Genomic DNA, 18,378 nt, shown 5'->3' on the forward strand with positions numbered 1-18,378 from the left:
TGCTTTGCACAGCATCAGGGGAAAAAAGCCCGGGCAGTTTTCTTCTGTGCAGCTAAAAATGAGGCTTGTATAAGAGAAACAAAGTTCAGATGCTGTGAAACTGTTAAAGAAATACAAAGCCTTTTCAGTGCCGCTGAGTCGATTTCTAGTCCGGAGGTTCACTTTAAGGATATTTTTGGATAGCAAAGGTGTATTTTTGAAAAGAGAAAAAGCGATCTTTACAATCCGGGTCTACACCCACAGCATCAGTGGGGGTGAAATAATTAGCTATTGAAATGATCATCTAGTCTATTTATACATCAAACAAGTTTCCGGTTTAAAATCAAGTGTGAATCTGCTCCCTTCACAACCTTCTTGAGTATAACTTCTTATTTGTGTATCAAATCTTGTTTACTGATGGGAAAGCTTTGCCTGGGGTGCCAGCTTTTGACTCTAATTAGCTTTGTCACTGTTTATGTGAATCATATACATTAATTCCCAGGCAAATAGGACTCTTGTCATGATGACAGTATGTAGCAGATTCTTTGCTAATCATATCACACTTCATTAACAATGATAAAGTATGGCTGATTGACCTTTGCATGTCGTGAATTAGATGCAAAAGGGAAAAGTATTTAACACAATTAAGGATGAAAGTTTAAAATAATGACAAACTGTGATTCTATTAAAAGGTCGTGAAGAATACAAGAATAAGGCTAAGGTGAAACATATGTGTAAAAAAAATAATAATAATTTTCAGTAAGAATATAGAAAGTCAGATACTGCAGAAAAAGTGTGGATGACATGGATGAGAAAAGGAAAAGTGGAAAAAGCTTTTATCTTGATCTACTGAAGCTGAGAGATAGATGTGTGTCTAAGTGAAGGTAAACACTTACTGCAGATATGTAAGAATTATTTAAAGAACTCACAAGAGGTATATAGAAGGTGAGTGAATTGCTGCAAGGAGCGAAATATGATTAGAGGAAACAGTGAATGTCTTTTGGGATTGAGAGAATGTATGAGTAGGAGGAGTAACTGTTGGAGGGGAAAATAATAAAGGAAGGGGTGGTAGAGGAGGATCTGTGTGCAAGAGAGGAGCATTTTTATTTCTTCCACTCTGTCCTTTCCTTTTCAGTTGCAGAGGATCGAGCATCCTGTCCTCAACATCTTTCCTGTTATCTCCACGGCAACACTGACTCGGGTACCACTTCTACTTAGCTGCTGTGCAAGAGCAAGCATTAGCCCACTGCTTGAATATGGAGCTTGAGCTATCCACTTCCCAACTATACTCAGATATTCTTTTCTACAATGCTACACAGAACCTCTCCTTCGCTTCCACTTCTAACAGCAGCTTCAGTGTCCCAAGCCAAGGGGTCTCCCGAACCCATGCTTCAATAATTATGGCTGTGGCGATAACTGCCCTGTACTCGGTGGTATGTGTGGTGGGGCTGCTCGGAAACATCCTGGTCATGTATGGGATTGTAAGGTATGAGCTGGAAATACCAGGCTGCACAGTACAGCCATTTCTGTTATAAAAGATTGCTTATGTTTTCTGTGCTGCATAGGTCTGAAGAGTAGGTGCAGGCTACGATGTGACAAATGTGCGGAGGTTTGTCAGTCCTGCATGTTGATTCTCTGTGTGTGTGTTCATTTTATAGGAAGTGCACTTACTCTACACTTCCCTGCTTATGCATATTACATGTATCTGTTGTGTCTCCCACAACTGTAAGTATGCAGGATACACTGGTTATAAGAAGATGAGTTATGTGAAACAGACTGGTATGTCTGAAACAAGAGGAAAAGAGATGTTTAATCCTTTCTAATATATTCAGTTTAGCCTTGCTTCTCTCTATAATCCATGTAATAACTTGCTTTCACGTATATAAATTGTCTATACCTTAGTAATTTATACCTACTATAGCATTTATAGATATAGCTGTCCACTAATTGACTTCTGTTATTACTACCTCTTGCCCTAATGGGCAGCACACTGTATTATTTCATTATATTTATCATTTATTTCTTGTGTGCCTAAACATGGCATGTCTCCAGGCTTGCTGTAATGAATTCTACATGTAATTATAATAAAACCTACTTCTACATGTTAAGGGGATTGTTAGCATATGCCACTCACATGGCCGAAAGCATTGTATAATGGTTGTTACTACTTCATCGTATCGAAGTAAAGAAAACTATGTTCTGATTTAAGGTAAAATGTACTTTGCAGTATAATATACAGTATGTAGGTTACCTATAACTTCTCCTGGGTCTCCATCTATAGCAGCTTCATGTAACTCCCATCTGTGTGTAATTACTTCCTATAACATCTCCTATTTGTCTCTATAGCTGTTGCCAATACCCTCGTGTGTCTCTATAATTCATTCCCTGTCATTGCAAATGCCCTTTATAATTCCCCTAGTTGCCCCATGTTCATGGTCACCCTCCTAACTCGTCATATAACTTTTCCCTCATAATGTCCTTTCTCTCCACTCAACAGTTCCATATACCTCCTTCCACGTATCCATAGATATGCTGACTTTTCTATATGAATATATAACCGCTCAATGAAATGGCTGATCTCTCCATAAGATAATTCCCGATAACTTCTTCCATCTCCCCATATAAATGTAATCTCTCCCTGTGATATCCTATCTCTCCATATAACAGTTCACTAGCATTTCTTCCATCTCTCCATATATATGCTAACTCTTCTAGTTAAACATTTAACCCCTTCTTGTAATGACCTATTCTTCCATAACCATAATGCAGTTTTCTGTAAATCCTTCCACCTCTCCTTGTAAATGTTAACTCTTCTATCTAGGCATATAATGCTTCCCATTAATGGTGCATCTCATCTCTCCATATAATAGCTCTCTAGAACACCTTCCATCTCTTAAAATGAATGCGCTAATTCCTCTGTCTAAAGCCCAGAATCTCCATTGTTAGTAAAGGTGAATAGGGAAAAACGTGAAAGCACACCTTCCTCCAGTGAATTATACATTCTCTTGGCAAATGCAAAGGAAGATGATGAAAAAGATGATGCACAAAGTTTAGAGGTGCCGGCAGAGTGGGCTATCACCTGACCATGGCCACTTCCTCCATCTGCTCCCTCATGTGGGCAGGGTCAGCTGTGTGCTCACAGGAAAAACATTGCACCCCATCCCAGCTCCTTCCTGTTGTCCTCTTGTGAGTGATGATGGCACAAGGGGAGGAGTTTGGACAGGGCACTGACTTCTGTTCAGTCCAGCTAAACAGTATCTAACATTCACATAGAAAGTCAAACCCTGCGAGCCAGAGATTAGTAAAATTAATAATGCAAAAATAGTTTATGTAAAAAAAGCACAAAAACTTTGTGCATTGCAAATTATAATATATTCCACAACATTTGAATTAAAAACACAAGAACACAAGGGATTTAAATATGTTCAGTATTGTCTCCCTCTAAGTTTTTATTATTATTTAGTATTTACTGTATATGGCGCCATCTTCTGCAACGCTGCACAGAGTATATATTGTCTTGACTTAACTTTCCCTCAGAAGGGCTTACAATCTAATCCCTACCATATGTCTATATTGTGTAGTGTATGTATCGTAGTCTAGGGCCAATTTAGGGGGAAGCTAATTAAAGTAAACATGAGATAAAGAAAAAAGAAAAGATTATACATACCTGCGGCTTCCTCCAGCCCCCTTCAAGCAAATCGGTCCCTCGCCGTCCTTCTCCGGCCCCTGGAACTTCCGCTATGGGTCCTGGTACTTCAGGCAGTCGGGGCGTAGTGCGCATGCGCATGCTTCGTCGATAAGCCTGAGCAGTACTACTGCGCAGGCGCAGAATCCTTCCGGCTGCAGGAGCATGACAAGGGAGAGTGCACGGCCAGACTGTGCCTGCGCCGACTGGCCGAATTACCGGGACCTGTAGCGGAAAATCCAGGGGCCGGAGGAGGATGGCGAAGGACCGATTAGCTTGAAGGGGGCTGGAGAGCGCCCCTGGTATGTATAATGTATAATTTTTTACTTTTATCTGAGGTACACTTTAACTTGCATCCAGCTACATTTGAAATTGGTCAGCAGGTGCTCGTCAGCCAATCAGGATGCACTGTCATACACCCTTTACCTGCCATACCACATCTAGCAGCCATTAGCATTCAGGTGGGAGGCTTCAGTTGGACGCCATCGCAAGATTGCGTCGCTAGCAGGACCGCCCCGTGCAGGCATCCCTCCCACAGGGGTCCCTCCCTAACCGCTCACCTGTCTGCATGTACTGCTGTGTTCTATTGCTTGTGTGTGTTGAATTTAGCATTCAGTATGGAGGCAGTGTTGGTGGGTTTTTTGGATGTGAGAGGTCCAGAGCCTGGGTGTGAGAGGTCCAGGCCCACCTGCACTCCCCTCTAGGTATCACGTGTTGGCCTTGGGGCCCCGGCCAGTGAGAGAGGTCCGGGGCCCCTGGCCATCGTGTGAACCAATCGTGTGTTTTTAAACGTTTTCTTTCAGCTCTAGGACATGGCGGACAGGTGAGCGGTTAAGGAGGGACCCCTGTGGGAGGGATGCCTGGACGGGGCGGTCCTGCTAGCGACGCAATCTTGCGATGGCGTCCAACTGAAGCCTCCCATTTTAAAATGAGAAAAAGCATTCTCATTTTAAAATGAGAATGCTTTATGTTGTGGAGCTATATGTGTTATGGTTATGTATAAGCCATTTTCACTCCAGGATTTATCTCCAGGACTAAATCAAATGGAGTGACACGATCGTGAACATCACCACAAAGCTCTTGTGAATCTGTTATTATTCCGAACAGGGTTGCTATTTCACTATAAAGCATCTCTGGTAATAATCATATGGAAGAAGGTGCTTTGCTCAGCAAGATTCCATTGAAGCATATTTTTCCTCTTTGGCTCTGACTTTCTAGCAGATGATGACAGCTGGCATTGCTGCCTTGGCTGGCACTAAACCTAGAAGCAGAGTGATTTGTGATCTCCTACATGCATACTGCCGAGATCCTTTACCCACCATACCTTTGGGAAATATAATACACTGCAAATTTATTCAGGATTTAGGCACTGTCACAATAATTAATTAGTGACTATATACACCTGGGTATAAACATGTAATTGAATAATAAGTTGGTATTGTATTATGAAGAGTGGTATATTTACTGCTGAAATGACTACCATATGTCCAAGGCTTCAGGAGAACCTCTCGTGACAAAAATACTGATGCAGCTCACTGATCATTTTATTTATTTTAGTATTAGTATTATTTTTGAGAGATAACTTGAGAGCATTATGCCACCATTGAAAGAGATATGTCAATTTTCTTATAGTGATAGAGAATGCACCCACCAAAAACAACAACCACTATGACCTTAAAATTATTTTCATATCAACCAAGTCCAGAGTATTCGCTATCAGTAATCCACAAGATTGTCTTAATGTATATAATATGACAGCGCTCCTCTTCTTCTATAGTGCACCCTGCAAAATTAAAGAAACCTCGACATAGTGCATTACTGTTATATTTAAAACATATTACTCTCACAAACACCCCACTGCAACATGGTGTGTCACATATGCTCCATTCCTTGTGCAGTTATTCACACGACCCCTTTAAAAATACAGGCTCACCAGATGTAGACCACCTCAGATTTCAGGTGGATCTAGCGCATAATTCAATCAACCAACGACTTGGCAGTAGTAAATATCCAATGGCTTTAATCCAGTTTCCTCTTAAAAATCACAATAAAAACAACACATAGTGTAAAACCATAAAATTAGCTGTCAATGCCCTGCGCTATATTGCACTCACGTAAGTAGAATGGTTTCAAAGCATATCAAGCTCAGATGCAGCCTAGCGGTGTCATCTCCACTGTGGTTTTGGCGTCCCGTCTCCACTGTGGCGCATCCGCTCATATAGCAATCCCGGCCGCCTCACGTTTCCCAGTCTGCTGCCAGTGACGTCAGGCACTCCAAGCTCCGCCTTACGCGTTTCGTCCCTCGGGACTCAACAGAGGCTGACGTCACTGGAGCGTCCGATGTCCTTTATACCTCGATGCTCATACGCCGGATCCAATGCGATCAGCAGGTCGCATGGACTACGTCATATGCCCCATTAGCATGCGTTGGAACGCATCCCCCGATGCCATCTTAGCGCATACTCAGAAGGCTTTCCAGGGCGATCCTATACTGCATACACAAGGATCTGCCCCCACTTCATGCAATAGGTACTTTGGTCCTCCGCTGACTGTTCCTCTGCCCTCTGCTGGACATTCATGATACTATTGCTCTTGCCAATTATAATCTGTTCTATATTAAACAACCATTTCATATACAGAGTTACTGTATATACTCGCATACAAGCCGAATTTTGGACCCCCAAAGAGGGGGTCAAAAGTTGGGGGTCGGCTTGTATGCGAGTATTTTTTTACTGGTGGTCGGTGGTCCGCGCTCCCCCCTCCCCACTCCCCCCGCGGCCGCCGCTGCTATTACCTGCTTTAGGCAGCGGACGCTTCCTAATCCGGGTTCCCCTCTCATGCTCCGTATAAGTGATCACAGCAGCGCGCCCGGCTCTGCTGCTGTGACGATGCAGGGGGCAGGAAAGAGCGGTTCCCCTGGTAGCGGCGATACACATCGCCGTTACAGGAAGCCTCGCTCTTTCCTGCCCCCTGCATCGTCACAGCAGCAGCGCCGGGCGCGCGGCTGTGATCACTTATACGGAACATGAGAGGGGAGCCCGGATTAGAAAGTGGCCGCTGCCTAAAGCAGGTAATAGCAGCGGCGGCCGCGGGGGGAGTGGGGAGGAGCGAGGAGCGGGGAGGCGAGGACCACCGACCACCACCGACCACCATGGAAGCCACTACCTCACTATACTGGGCACTATAATAGCTATACTGGGGAACTACCTGCCAATACTGGACACTTTACTAGCTATACTGGGCACTATACTAGCTATACTGGACACTACCTACCTATACTGGGCACTATTCTGGCTATACTGGGCACTATACTAGCTAAACTGGGCACTTTACTAGCTATACTGGGCACTATACTAGCTAAACTGGGCACTTTACTAGCTATACTGGGCACTATACTAGCTATACTGAGCACTATGCTAGCTATACTGGGGCACTATACTAGCTATACTGGGGCACTACACTAGCTATACTGGGCACTATGCTAGCTATACTGGGCACTATGCTAGCTATACTGGGCACTATACTAGCTATACTGGGCACTATACTAGCTATACTGGGGCACTACCTACCAATACTGGGCACTTTACTAGCTATACTGGGCACTATACTAGCTATACTAGGCACTTTACTAGCTATACTGGGGACTATACTAGCTAAACTGGGCACTATACTAGCTAAACTGGGCACTATACTAGCTATACTGGGGCACTACCTACCAATACTGGGCACTTTACTAGCTATACTGTGCACTATACTAGCTATACTGGACACTACCTACCTATACTGGGCACTATACTAGCTATACTGGGCACTTTACTAACTATACTGGGCACTATTCTAGCTAAACTGGGCACTATACTAGCTAAACTGGGCACTATACTAGCTATACTGGGACACACTGGGGGGATCACGCGGCCTACACCAATCCAGCATTTCCTACCCCCGGCTTATATGGGGGTCAATCATTTTTCCCTGGTTTTTCAGGGAAAAGTTGGGGGATCGGCTTATCTGCGGGTCGGCTTATATGCGAGTATATACGGTATATATCACTAAAACCCATTGCATATTCTATAATTACATCTTAAATTCATATAGCCAACTGATGACCAATAGACCACCTATTGCATGGATATTTTTACATATGGAGGTGTCTCCTGGCTGGTTATCCTGTATTATATGGGATCAGTGAATAATGGCGCACAGCACCTATGCATAAAAATGGCGCCGCATTAAAAAGATACGCTTATCGCTATTTATCAATAGTACTGCATATAAATGGCACACAGGGAAAAAAAGAAGAAAAACGGCACACACTAACGTTATTTATCAATAGTGGCACACACTAACGTTATTTATCAATAGCGCCCTACATAAGCCAAACTGCAGACGTTATTTAACTGCAAAACAGTGAATGGATTTAATGTAACACTGTCAAGGTTAGGGTTAGGCACCACTGGGGGGGTCTTAGGGTTAGGCACCACCAGGGGGGTCTTAGGGTTAAGCACCACCAGGGGGGTGGTTAGGATTAGGCACCTCCAGTGGGGTGGTTAGGGTTAGGCACCACCAGGGGGGTCTTAGGGTTAGGGATAGGTACAGGGAGGGTTCTGTGGGAGAGTAGGGATAGGTATAGTTACAGTACAATATCCACCACCAGGAGGGTGGTTAGGGTTAGGCACCACCAGGGGGGTGGTTAGGGTTAGGCACCACCAGGGGGGTGGTTAGGGTTAGGCACCACCAGGGGGGTTTATGGGTTAGGGATAGGTACAGAGAGGGTTCTGTGTGTTAACGCTAAATAACGATAAGGCTTTAACGCTAAATAACAATAAGGCTTTAACGTTAAATAGCAATAAGCGGCAAACGGATTAGCGGCAACACTGTGCACCATTATTCACAGGCGCCATTTTCAGATGGACGCGTATTATATATATTCCCTAATAGTAACAAAATTTAAACTACAAGATGGATCATTCTAAAACAGTGCATATGATTCACAACTAGTATTTAAACCTTTAAATTCATAATGTGCTCTTTTTAGGCGGATTTCATATAGCTCATAATGACAATATTCCTACATGATTACATTAGTGTCCAAAAACGCCCTCGTTTACATGTGTACCATATTATATGGCCACCTACGGGGGAGAAGCCTGTAGCCAATATGACACTACCCTGTAGCCTTAAGGTCCTCTTATCATCCACATATCCCATCTGAAACTAATGTAAGGTGACCTCTGTTCTTAAATGTTTCTAAAGCTACAGGATTCTCAACACAATCTTAAAGAGGAACTCCAGTGAAAATAATTTAATATAAAAAGGTGCTTAATGTTTACAATAATTATGTATACATGATTTAGTCAGAGTTTGCTCATTGTAAAATCTTTCCTCTCCCAGATTCACATTCTGACATGTATTACATGGTGACATTGTTACTGTGGGCAGATTATGTAGCTGTTCTGGCTTTAACAGACAGCTATAAACAGCAATTTCCTGTGTGTGTCATTGTTACATTGTGGCAGTTTGCCCAGAGTACCGTATGGTACCAGAGCCTCTTGTGGGAGGGGTTTCAGCACAAAATCAGTCATACAGCGCCCCCTGATGGTCTGTTTGTGAAAATCATTATATTTTTCATGTAAAAGTGGGTATCAGCTACTGATTGGGATAAAGTTCAATTCTTGGTCGGAGTTTCTCTTTAAGTTTCACCCCCTGTACTCCAGCCTATTTACCCTGTATATATTCCCCAAAACCTACTATTACCCCTAAACACAATCCTATACCATGCATCCCCGGATTTTTATTTTTGCTGTTTGCTGACTATTCTCACAGGTCATTAGTTATAAAACAATTTAAATCAAATTCTACATTCTACAGTGCGGATAAGACGAAATTGTTCTGAGGTTGAAACCTTTAGAAAACAGAGCCAAGTTCTTGTACAAAGGTTCATAGAAAAGGGATATAAGGAAGACACCCTGAATATACAGGTGGAGAGGGTGGCAAATATGGATAGAAATGAACTTTTGATAAATAAAATGAAGAATATACAAATACAAAAAAACAGAGATTTTGATGTACTATTAAACTACAATGGCCAATATAGGGATATAGAATACATAATTAAAAAGCATTGGAATGTTTTACGATTGGATGGTACCCTAAAAAAGGTTGTACCCGAGAAGCCAGGATTTGTATATAAAAAAGCCCCTAATTTGAAATCAAAACTGGTGCCAAGCTTTGTGAACCCCCCACAAGTAAGAACTGGGGACATGCTGGGTCAAAAAGGCTTTTTCCCAAGTCGGAGCTGTAGAGGATGTAAAGAAGCTTTGCCCCAAAGGGGAACTTCGTTTGTATCAAATAACACAGGACAAGTGATGACATTAAGACAGTGCATCACGTCCAACTCAAAAGGGGTAATATATTTACTCAAATGCCCCTGTAACATGGAATATGTGGGTCGTACTACTAGGAAATTACACAAGAGAATTGGAGAACATATAGCCAATATTAGAAAGGGTCTGGTTACACACAGTGTGTCAAATCACTTCCGATTGGTTCACAATAGCGACCCCACAGGTATGAAATTCATGGGAATAGAGGCCCATGTTAAAAAATGGAGAAGTTCCAGTTTGGTTAGGGATATTTCACAAGCAGAGGGGCGATGGATTTACAATCTGAAAACTATGACGCCGGGGGGCATGAATGTAGAATTTGAGTTAAATTGTTTTATAACTAATGACCTGTGAGAATAGTCAGTAAACAGCATAAATAAAAATACGGGGATGCATAGTATAGAATTGTGTTTAGGGGTAATAGTAGGTTTTGGGGAATATATACAGGGTAAATAGGCTGGAGTACAGGGGGTGAGACTTAAAATTGTGTTGAGAATCCTGTAGCTTTAGAAACATTTAAGAACAGAGGTCACCTTACATTAGTTTCAGATAGGATATGTGGATGATAAGAGGACCTTAAGGGTACAGGGTAGTGTCATATTGGCTACAGGCTTCTCCCCCGTAGGTGGCCATATAATATGGTACACATGTAAACGAGGGCGTTTTTGGACACTAATGTAATCATGTAGGAATATTGTCATTATGAGCTATATAAAATCTGCCTAAAAAGAGCACATTATGAATTTAAAGGTTTAAATACTAGTTGTGAATCATATGCACTGTTTTAGAATGATCCATCTTGTAATTTACATTTTGTTACTATTAGGGAATATATATAATACAGGATAACCAGCCAGGAGACACCTCCATATGTAAAAATATCCATGCAATAGGTGGTCTATTGGTCATCAGTTGGCTATATGAATTTTAGATGTAATTATAGAATATGCAATTGGTTTTAGTGATATATAACTCTGTATATGAAATGGTTGTTTTAATATAGAACAGATTATAATTGGCAAGAGCAGTAGTATCATGAATGTCCAGCAGAGGGCAGAGGAACAGTCAGCTGAGGACCAAAAACCTATTGCATGAAGTGGGGCGGATCCTTGTCTATGCAGTATAGGATCGCCCTGGAAAGCCTTCTGAGTATGCGCTAAGATGGCCGCGGGGGATGCGTTCCAACGCATGCTAATGCGGCATATGACGTAGTCCATGCGACCTGCTGATCGCGTTGGATCCAGTGTATGAGCATTGAGGTATAAAGGACGTCAGACGCTCCAGTGACGTCAGCCTCTGATGAGTCCCGAGGGACGAAACGCGTAAGGCGGAGCTTGGAGCGCCTGACGTCACTGGTAGCAGACTGGGAAACGTGAGCCGGCCGGGATTGCTATACGAGCGGATGCGCCGCAGTGGAGACGGGAGGCCGAAACCACAGTGGAGGTGACACCGCTAGGCTGCATCTGAGCCTGATATGCTTTGAAACCATTCTACTTATGTGAGTGCAATATAGCGCAGGGCATTGACAGCCAATTTTTTTGGTTTTACACTATGTGTTGTTTTTATTGTGATTTTTAAGAGGAAACTGGATTAAAGCCATTGGATATTTACTACTGCCAAGTCGTTGGTTGATTGAATTATGCGCTAGATCCACCTGAAATCTGAGGTGGTCTACATCTGGTGAGCCTGTATTTTAAAGGGGTCGTGTGAATATCTGCACAAGGAGTGGAGCACGAGTGACATACCATGTTGCATTGGGGTGTTTGTGAGAGTAATATGTTTTAACCACTTGCCGACCGCGCACTCATAACGCGCGTCGGCAAAGTGGCAGCTGCAGGACCAGCGACGCAGTATTGCGTCGCCAGCTGCAGGCTGATTAATCAGGAAGCAGCCGCTCGTGCGAGCGGCTGCTTCCTGTCAATTCACGGCGGGGGGCACCGTGAATAGCCTGCGGGCCGCCGATGGCGGCTCGCAGGCTAAATGTAAACACAAGCGGAAATAATCCGCTTTGTTTACATTTGTACGGCGCTGCTGCCAATCAGCGGCCGGGGATCGCTGCCATGTGACCGGAGACAGCCTGTCACTGGCTGCACAGGACGGATAGCGTCCTGTGCAGCCCGGCTTACCAGGGGGGGCCAGGTAGGAGAGGGAGGGGGAGGATTTCGCCGCGGAGGGGGGCTTTGAGGTGCCCCCCCCCCGCAACACCCGCAGGCAGGAGCGATCAGACCCCCCCAGCACATCATCCCCCTAGTGGGGAAAAAAGGGGGGCGATCTGGTCGCTCTGCCTGCACGCTGATCTGTGCTGGGGGCTGCAGAGCCCACCCAGCACAGATCAGCTACAACAGCGCTGGTCGTTAAGGGGGGGTAAAGGGTGGGTCCTCAAGTGGTTAAATATAACAGTAATGCACTATGTCGAGGTCTCTTTAATTTTGCAGGGTGCACTATAGAAGAAAAGGAGCGCTGTCATATTATATACATTATGTCAATTTTCTTGGCTGATTATTTTAATTTGATGAAGTAGATTGCTAGTTTTCTAGCACATAGAAAAAAAATAACATTACATTTCCAATGGCCCAATTTTATAATTTGCGCATAGTTTTATGAATTATACAGAACATGTTAGGAATTTATTTAATTACATTGAAGAATGGGGAGAGATTAGAGAAGAGGGACGTGTACAATAGGTAGGCATTTTCTTCACTGGCCGATAAAGAGGTGGAGTCACTAGATCAGTGGAGACCTCAAGGGAGAGACATTGATTACAGTGACCTGTTTATGTGATGTCACAAAGTGGGCAAAACTTCTTGCAGCAGGTAGAGTACAAGCATTGGGGGCGTGGTACAGCAGTCTCCTGGTCACTCATGCTCACAAAATGCAGTTCTAGTACTATATATATATAAAACTGAGTGGAAGGGGGAATCTGTAACAATAAAGGCACATGGTGTGTTTTCCTTCTTTAACCACTTGAGGACCTAGGGCTTTCTACCCCTTAAGGACCGGCCACTTTTTTTCCATTCAGACCACTGCAGCTTTCACGGTTTATTGCTCGCTCATACAACCTACCACCTAAATGAATTTTGGCTCCTTTTCTTGTCACTAATAAAGCTTTCTTTTGATGCTATTTGATTGCTCCTGCGATTTTTACTTTTTATTATATTCATCAAAAAAGACATGAATTTTGGCAAAAAAATGATTTTTTTAACTTTCTGTGCTGACATTTTTCAAATAAAGTAAAATTTCTGTATACATGCAGCGCGAAAAATGTGGACAAACATGTTTTTGATAAAAAAAAACCCATTCAGTGTATATTTATTGGTTTGGGTAAAAGTTATAGCGTTTACAAACTATGGTGCCAAAAGTGAATTTTTCCATTTTCAAGCATCTCTGACTTTTCTGACCCCCTGTCATGTTTCATGAGGGGCTAGAATTCCAGGATAGTATAAATACCCCCCAAATGACCCCATTTTGGAAAGAAGACATCCCAAAGTATTCACTGAGAGGCATAGTGAGTTCATAGAAGATATTATTTTTTGTCACAAGTAAGCGGAAAATGACACTTTGTGAGGAAAAAAAAAAAAAAAAAAAGTTTCCATTTCTTCTAACTTGCGACAAAAAAAAATGAAATCTGCCACGGACTCACCATGCCCCTCTCTGAATACCTTGAAGGGTCTACTTTCCAAAATGGGATCATTTGTGGGGTGTGTTTACTGTCCTGACATTTTGGGGGGTGCTAAATTGTAAGCACCCCTGTAAAGCCTAAAGGTGCTCATTGGACTTTGGACCCCTTAGCGCAGTTAGGCTGCAAAAAAGTGCCACACATGTGGTATTGCCGTACTCAGGAGAAGTAGTATAATGCGTTTTGGGGTGTATTTTTACACATACCCATGCTAAGTGGGAGAAATATCTCTGTAAATGACAATTGTTTGATTTTTTTACACACAATTGTCCATTTACATAGAAATTTCTCCCACCCAGCATGGGTATGTGTAAAAATACACCCCAAAACACATTATACTACTTTTCCTGAGTACGGCGGTACCACATGTGTGACACTTTTTTGCAGCCTAGGTGCGCTAAGGGGCCCAACGTCCTATTCACAGGTCATTTTGAAGCATTTGTTTTCTAGACTACTCCTCGCGGTTTAGGGCCCCTAAAATGCCAGGGCAGTATAGGAACCCCACAAGTGACCCCATTTTAGAAAGAAGACACCCCAAGGTATTCCGTTAGGTGTATGGCGAGTTCATAGAAGATTTTATTTTTTGTCACAAGTTAGTGAAAAATGACACTTTGTGAAAAAAAAACCAATAAAAATTAATTTCCGCTAACTTTTGACAAAAAATTAAATCTTCTATGAACTCGTCATACACCTAACATAATACCTTGGGGTGTCTTTTTTTTCTAAAATGGGGTCACTTGTGGGGTTCCTATACCGCCCTGGCATTTTACAGGCCCAAAACCGTGAGTAGTCTGGAAACCAAATGTCTCAAAATGACTGTTCAGGGGTATAAGCATCTGCAAATTTTGATGACAGGTGGTCTATGAGGGGGCGAATTTTGTGGAACCGGTCATAAGCAGGGTGGCCTTTTAGATGACAGGTTGTATTGGGCCTGATCTGATGGATAGGAGTGCTAGGGGGGTGACAGGAGGTGATTGATGGGTGTCTCAGGGGGTGGTTAGAGGGGAAAATAGATGCAATCCATGCACTGGGGAGGTGATCGGAAGGGGGTCTGAGGGTTTGGCCGAGTGATCAGGAGCCCACACGGGGCAAATTGGGGCCTGATCTGATGGGTAGGTGTGCTAGGGGGTGACAGGAGGTGATTGATGGGTGTCTCAAGGTGTGATTAGAGGGGGGAATGGATGCAAGCAATGCACTGGCGAGGTGATCAGGGCTGGGGTCTGAGGGCATTCTGAGGGTGTGGGCGGGTGATTGAGTGCCCTAGGGGCAGATAGGGGTCTAATCTGATAGGTAGCAGTGACAGGGGGTGATTGATGGGTAATTAGTGGGTGTTTAGGGTAGAGAATAGATGGAAACACTGCGCTTGGGTGGTGATCTGATGTCGGATCTGCGGGCGATCTATTGGTGTGGGTGGGTGATCAGTTTGCCCGCAAGGGGCAGGTTAGGGGCTGATTGATGGGTGGCAGTGACAGCGGGTGATTGATGGGTGGCAGTGACAGGGGGTGATTGATGGGTGGCAGTGACAGGGGGTGATTGATGGGTGATTGATAGGTGATTGACAGGTAATCAGTGGGTTATTACAGGGGAGAACAGATGTAAATATTGCACTGGCGAATTGATAAGGGGGGGTCTGAGGGCAATCTGAGCGTGTAGGCGGTCGATTGGGTGCCCGCAAGGGGCAGATTAGGGTCTGATCTGATAGGTAACAGTGACAGGTGGTGATAGGGAGTGATTGATGGGTGATTGATGGGTAATTAGTGGGTGTTTAGAGGAGAGAATAGATGGAAACACTGCGCTTGGGTGGTGATCTGATGTCGGATCTGCGGGCGATCTATTGGTGTGGGTGGGTGATCAGATTGCCCGCAAGGGGCAGGTTAGGGGCTGATTGTTGGGTGGCAGTGACAGGGGGTGATTGATGGGTGATAGGTGATTGGCAGGTGATTGACAGGTGATCAGTGGGTTATTACAGGGAAGGACAGATGTAATTAATGCACTGGCGAATTGATAAGGGGGGGGGGGGTCTGAGGGCAATCTGAGCGTGTGGGCGGGTGATTGGGTGCCCGCAAGGGGCAGATTAGGGTCTGATCTGATAGGTAACAGTGACAGGTGGTGATAGGGGGTGATTGATGGGTAATTAGTGGGTGTTTAGAGAAGATAACAGATGTAAACGATACATTTGGGAGGTAATCTGACGGCGGGTTTGCGGGCGATCTAATGGTGTGGGTGGGTGATCAGATTGCCCGCAAGGGGCAGGTTAGGGGCTGATTGATGGGTGGCAGTGACAGGGGGTGATTGATGGGTGATAGGTGATTGGCAGGTGATTGACAGGTGATCAGTGGGTTATTACAGGGAAGAACAGATGTAATTAATGCACTGGTGAATTGATAAGGGGGGGTCAGAGGGCAATCTGAGTGTGTGGGCGGGTGATTGGGTGCCCGCAAGGGGCAGATTAGGGTCTGATCTGATAGGTAACAGTGACAGGTGGTGATAGGGGGTGATTGATGGGTAATTAGTGGGTGTTTAGAGAAGATAACAGATGTAAACGATACATTTGGGAGGTAATCTGACGGCGGGTTTGCGGGCGATCTAATGGTGTGGGTGGGTGATCAGATTGCCCGCAAGGGGCAGGTTAGGGGCTGATTGATGGGTGGCAGTGACAGGGGGTGATTGATGGGTGATAGGTGATTGGCAGGTGATTGACAGGTGATCAGTGGGTTATTACAGGGAAGAACAGATGTAATTAATGCACTGGTGAATTGATAAGGGGGGGTCAGAGGGCAATCTGAGCGTGTGGGCGGGTGATTGGGTGCCCGCAAGGGGCAGATTAGGGTCTGATCTGATAGGTAAAAGTGACAAGTGGTGATAGGGGGTGATTGATGGGTGATTGATGGGTAATTAGTGGGTGTTTAGAGGAGAGAATAGATGTAAACAATGGATTTGGGAGGTGATCTGATGTCGGATCTGTGGGCGATCTATTGGTGTGGGGGGGTGATCAGATTGCCCGCAAGGGGCAGGTTAGGGGCTGATTGATGGGTGGCAGTGACAGGGGGTGATTGACGGGTGATTGATGGGTGATTGACGGGTGATTGACAGGTGATTGACAGGTGATTGACAGGTGATCAGGGGGATAGATGCATACAGTAAACAGGGGGGGTGGTCTGGGGGGGGGGGTCTGGGGAGAATCTGAGGGGTGGGGGGTGATCAGGAGGGGGCAGGGAGCAGGGGGGGGGATAAAAAAAAAATAGCGTTGACAGATAGTGACAGGGAGTGATTGATGGGTGATTAGGGGGGTGATTGGGTGCAAACAGGGGTCTGGGGGGTGGGCGGGGGGGGGGGGGTCTGATGGGTGCTGTGGGCGATCTGGGGCAGGGGGGGGGAGAAATCAGTGTGCTTGGGTGCAGACTAGGGTGGCTGCAGCCTGCCCTGGTGGTCCCTCGGACACTGGGACCACCAGGGCAGGAGGCAGCCTGTATAATACACTTTGTAAACATTACAAAGTGTATTATACACTTTGTATGCGGCGATCGCGGGGTTAACATCCCGCCGGCGCTTCCGTATAGCCGGCGGGATGATGCGGCGAGCGAGCGGTGACAGGCGCCGGCGGAGGATCGCGTCACGGATGACGCGATCGCTCCGCCCATGCCCTTAAATGGACCGCCGCCCCTGTGGGTGAGGCCGTCCTGCAGGGCTCCACTTCCCCGCCGCCCCTGTGTAGTGGGCGGTCGGGAAGTGGTTAAGACCACTACAGCAGCAAATCACATCAATGCAGCATGGAAAACCCACCATGCCTAAGGAAATATTCTGCTTTAAAAAAAGAAAAAATATGTACAGTGGTGTGGAGTAGCAATTTCATATCGCTTTGAGGGTATTATAAAAAACAAATATTTGGGGGTATCCTTGCCCTACATATGGAATCACAAAGAGACATTTGTTGATCTCCAAGCATTGGGATGGCAGCAATTGCTCTTAATGTCAACATCTTTTTAAATACCCCAGAATATCCAGATATCTCATAGTGACCCAGAACCACTATGAAAGTATAAGGGGCTAAAAGAGACCAAAAAGCACTCCTAGTAAAGCAACACTGGGTATAATATGCCTTCTTAAAACAGGATGTATTTGTGATAATTCAGCTTTAAATGAGCAACTGTGGTTTCCCATAATTCATCACTCCTGTATATGAAAATCATCTCTTTATGCCCCTTAAGCCAGTCTCATATCCACAATCGCTGGTGTAAAGTGAGGCTATAGCGTATACATTTCACAGAGCCACATCAACCCAACATGCATAAAGCCTGTTTCAGACTTCCTGGTCCTCCTCAGTGCATATCAAGGATTGATGTGGCTCTATGGTATCGGGCTTAGACCAGTACTAAGCAATACCCAAATAGCTCATGATGACCCAGAACCGCTAGGGACTAAAAGAGAGAAAAAGTCCCTCCTAAGAAAATCTGCCCTAAATCCTTTCCTTTGCAAATAACCCTTGTTTAAATTTTGAAGATAAAGGTTCTTCCCTAACTCCATGTCCCACCAAGGGAGCTGGAGGTAGTTGAATGGTGGAAGACATAATGTGCTTTCTACTTACCACCAAATAGCTACTCCCACCACAAGGTCATTGTATAAAGAGGGGGACACTGGTCCCTGCCTGGCCCCAC

The 18,378-nt window shown here is 44.6% G+C and overlaps 1 protein-coding gene across 9 annotated transcripts in view; it reads left to right on the forward strand.

Moving 5' to 3' along the window:
• LOC137546613 (delta-type opioid receptor-like) overlaps positions 1 to 18,378 on the forward strand; it is a 146,807-nt gene that overhangs the window by 100,643 nt on the left and 27,786 nt on the right. For 7 of the 9 annotated variants that reach the window (XM_068269277.1, XM_068269274.1, XM_068269273.1 and 4 more), the window contains one exon: positions 1,115 to 1,465. The exons of the other annotated variants lie outside the window; for them this stretch is intronic. In XM_068269277.1, coding sequence (XP_068125378.1) covers positions 1,236 to 1,465 — 230 coding nt within the window. In that variant the 5' untranslated portion in view covers positions 1,115 to 1,235. The remainder of the gene's footprint in view (positions 1 to 1,114; positions 1,466 to 18,378) is intronic. 9 annotated transcript variants of the gene reach the window in all.

This window comes from Hyperolius riggenbachi, chromosome 2 (assembly GCF_040937935.1).
Source record: "Hyperolius riggenbachi isolate aHypRig1 chromosome 2, aHypRig1.pri, whole genome shotgun sequence".
NCBI lineage: Eukaryota > Metazoa > Chordata > Amphibia > Anura > Hyperoliidae > Hyperolius > Hyperolius riggenbachi.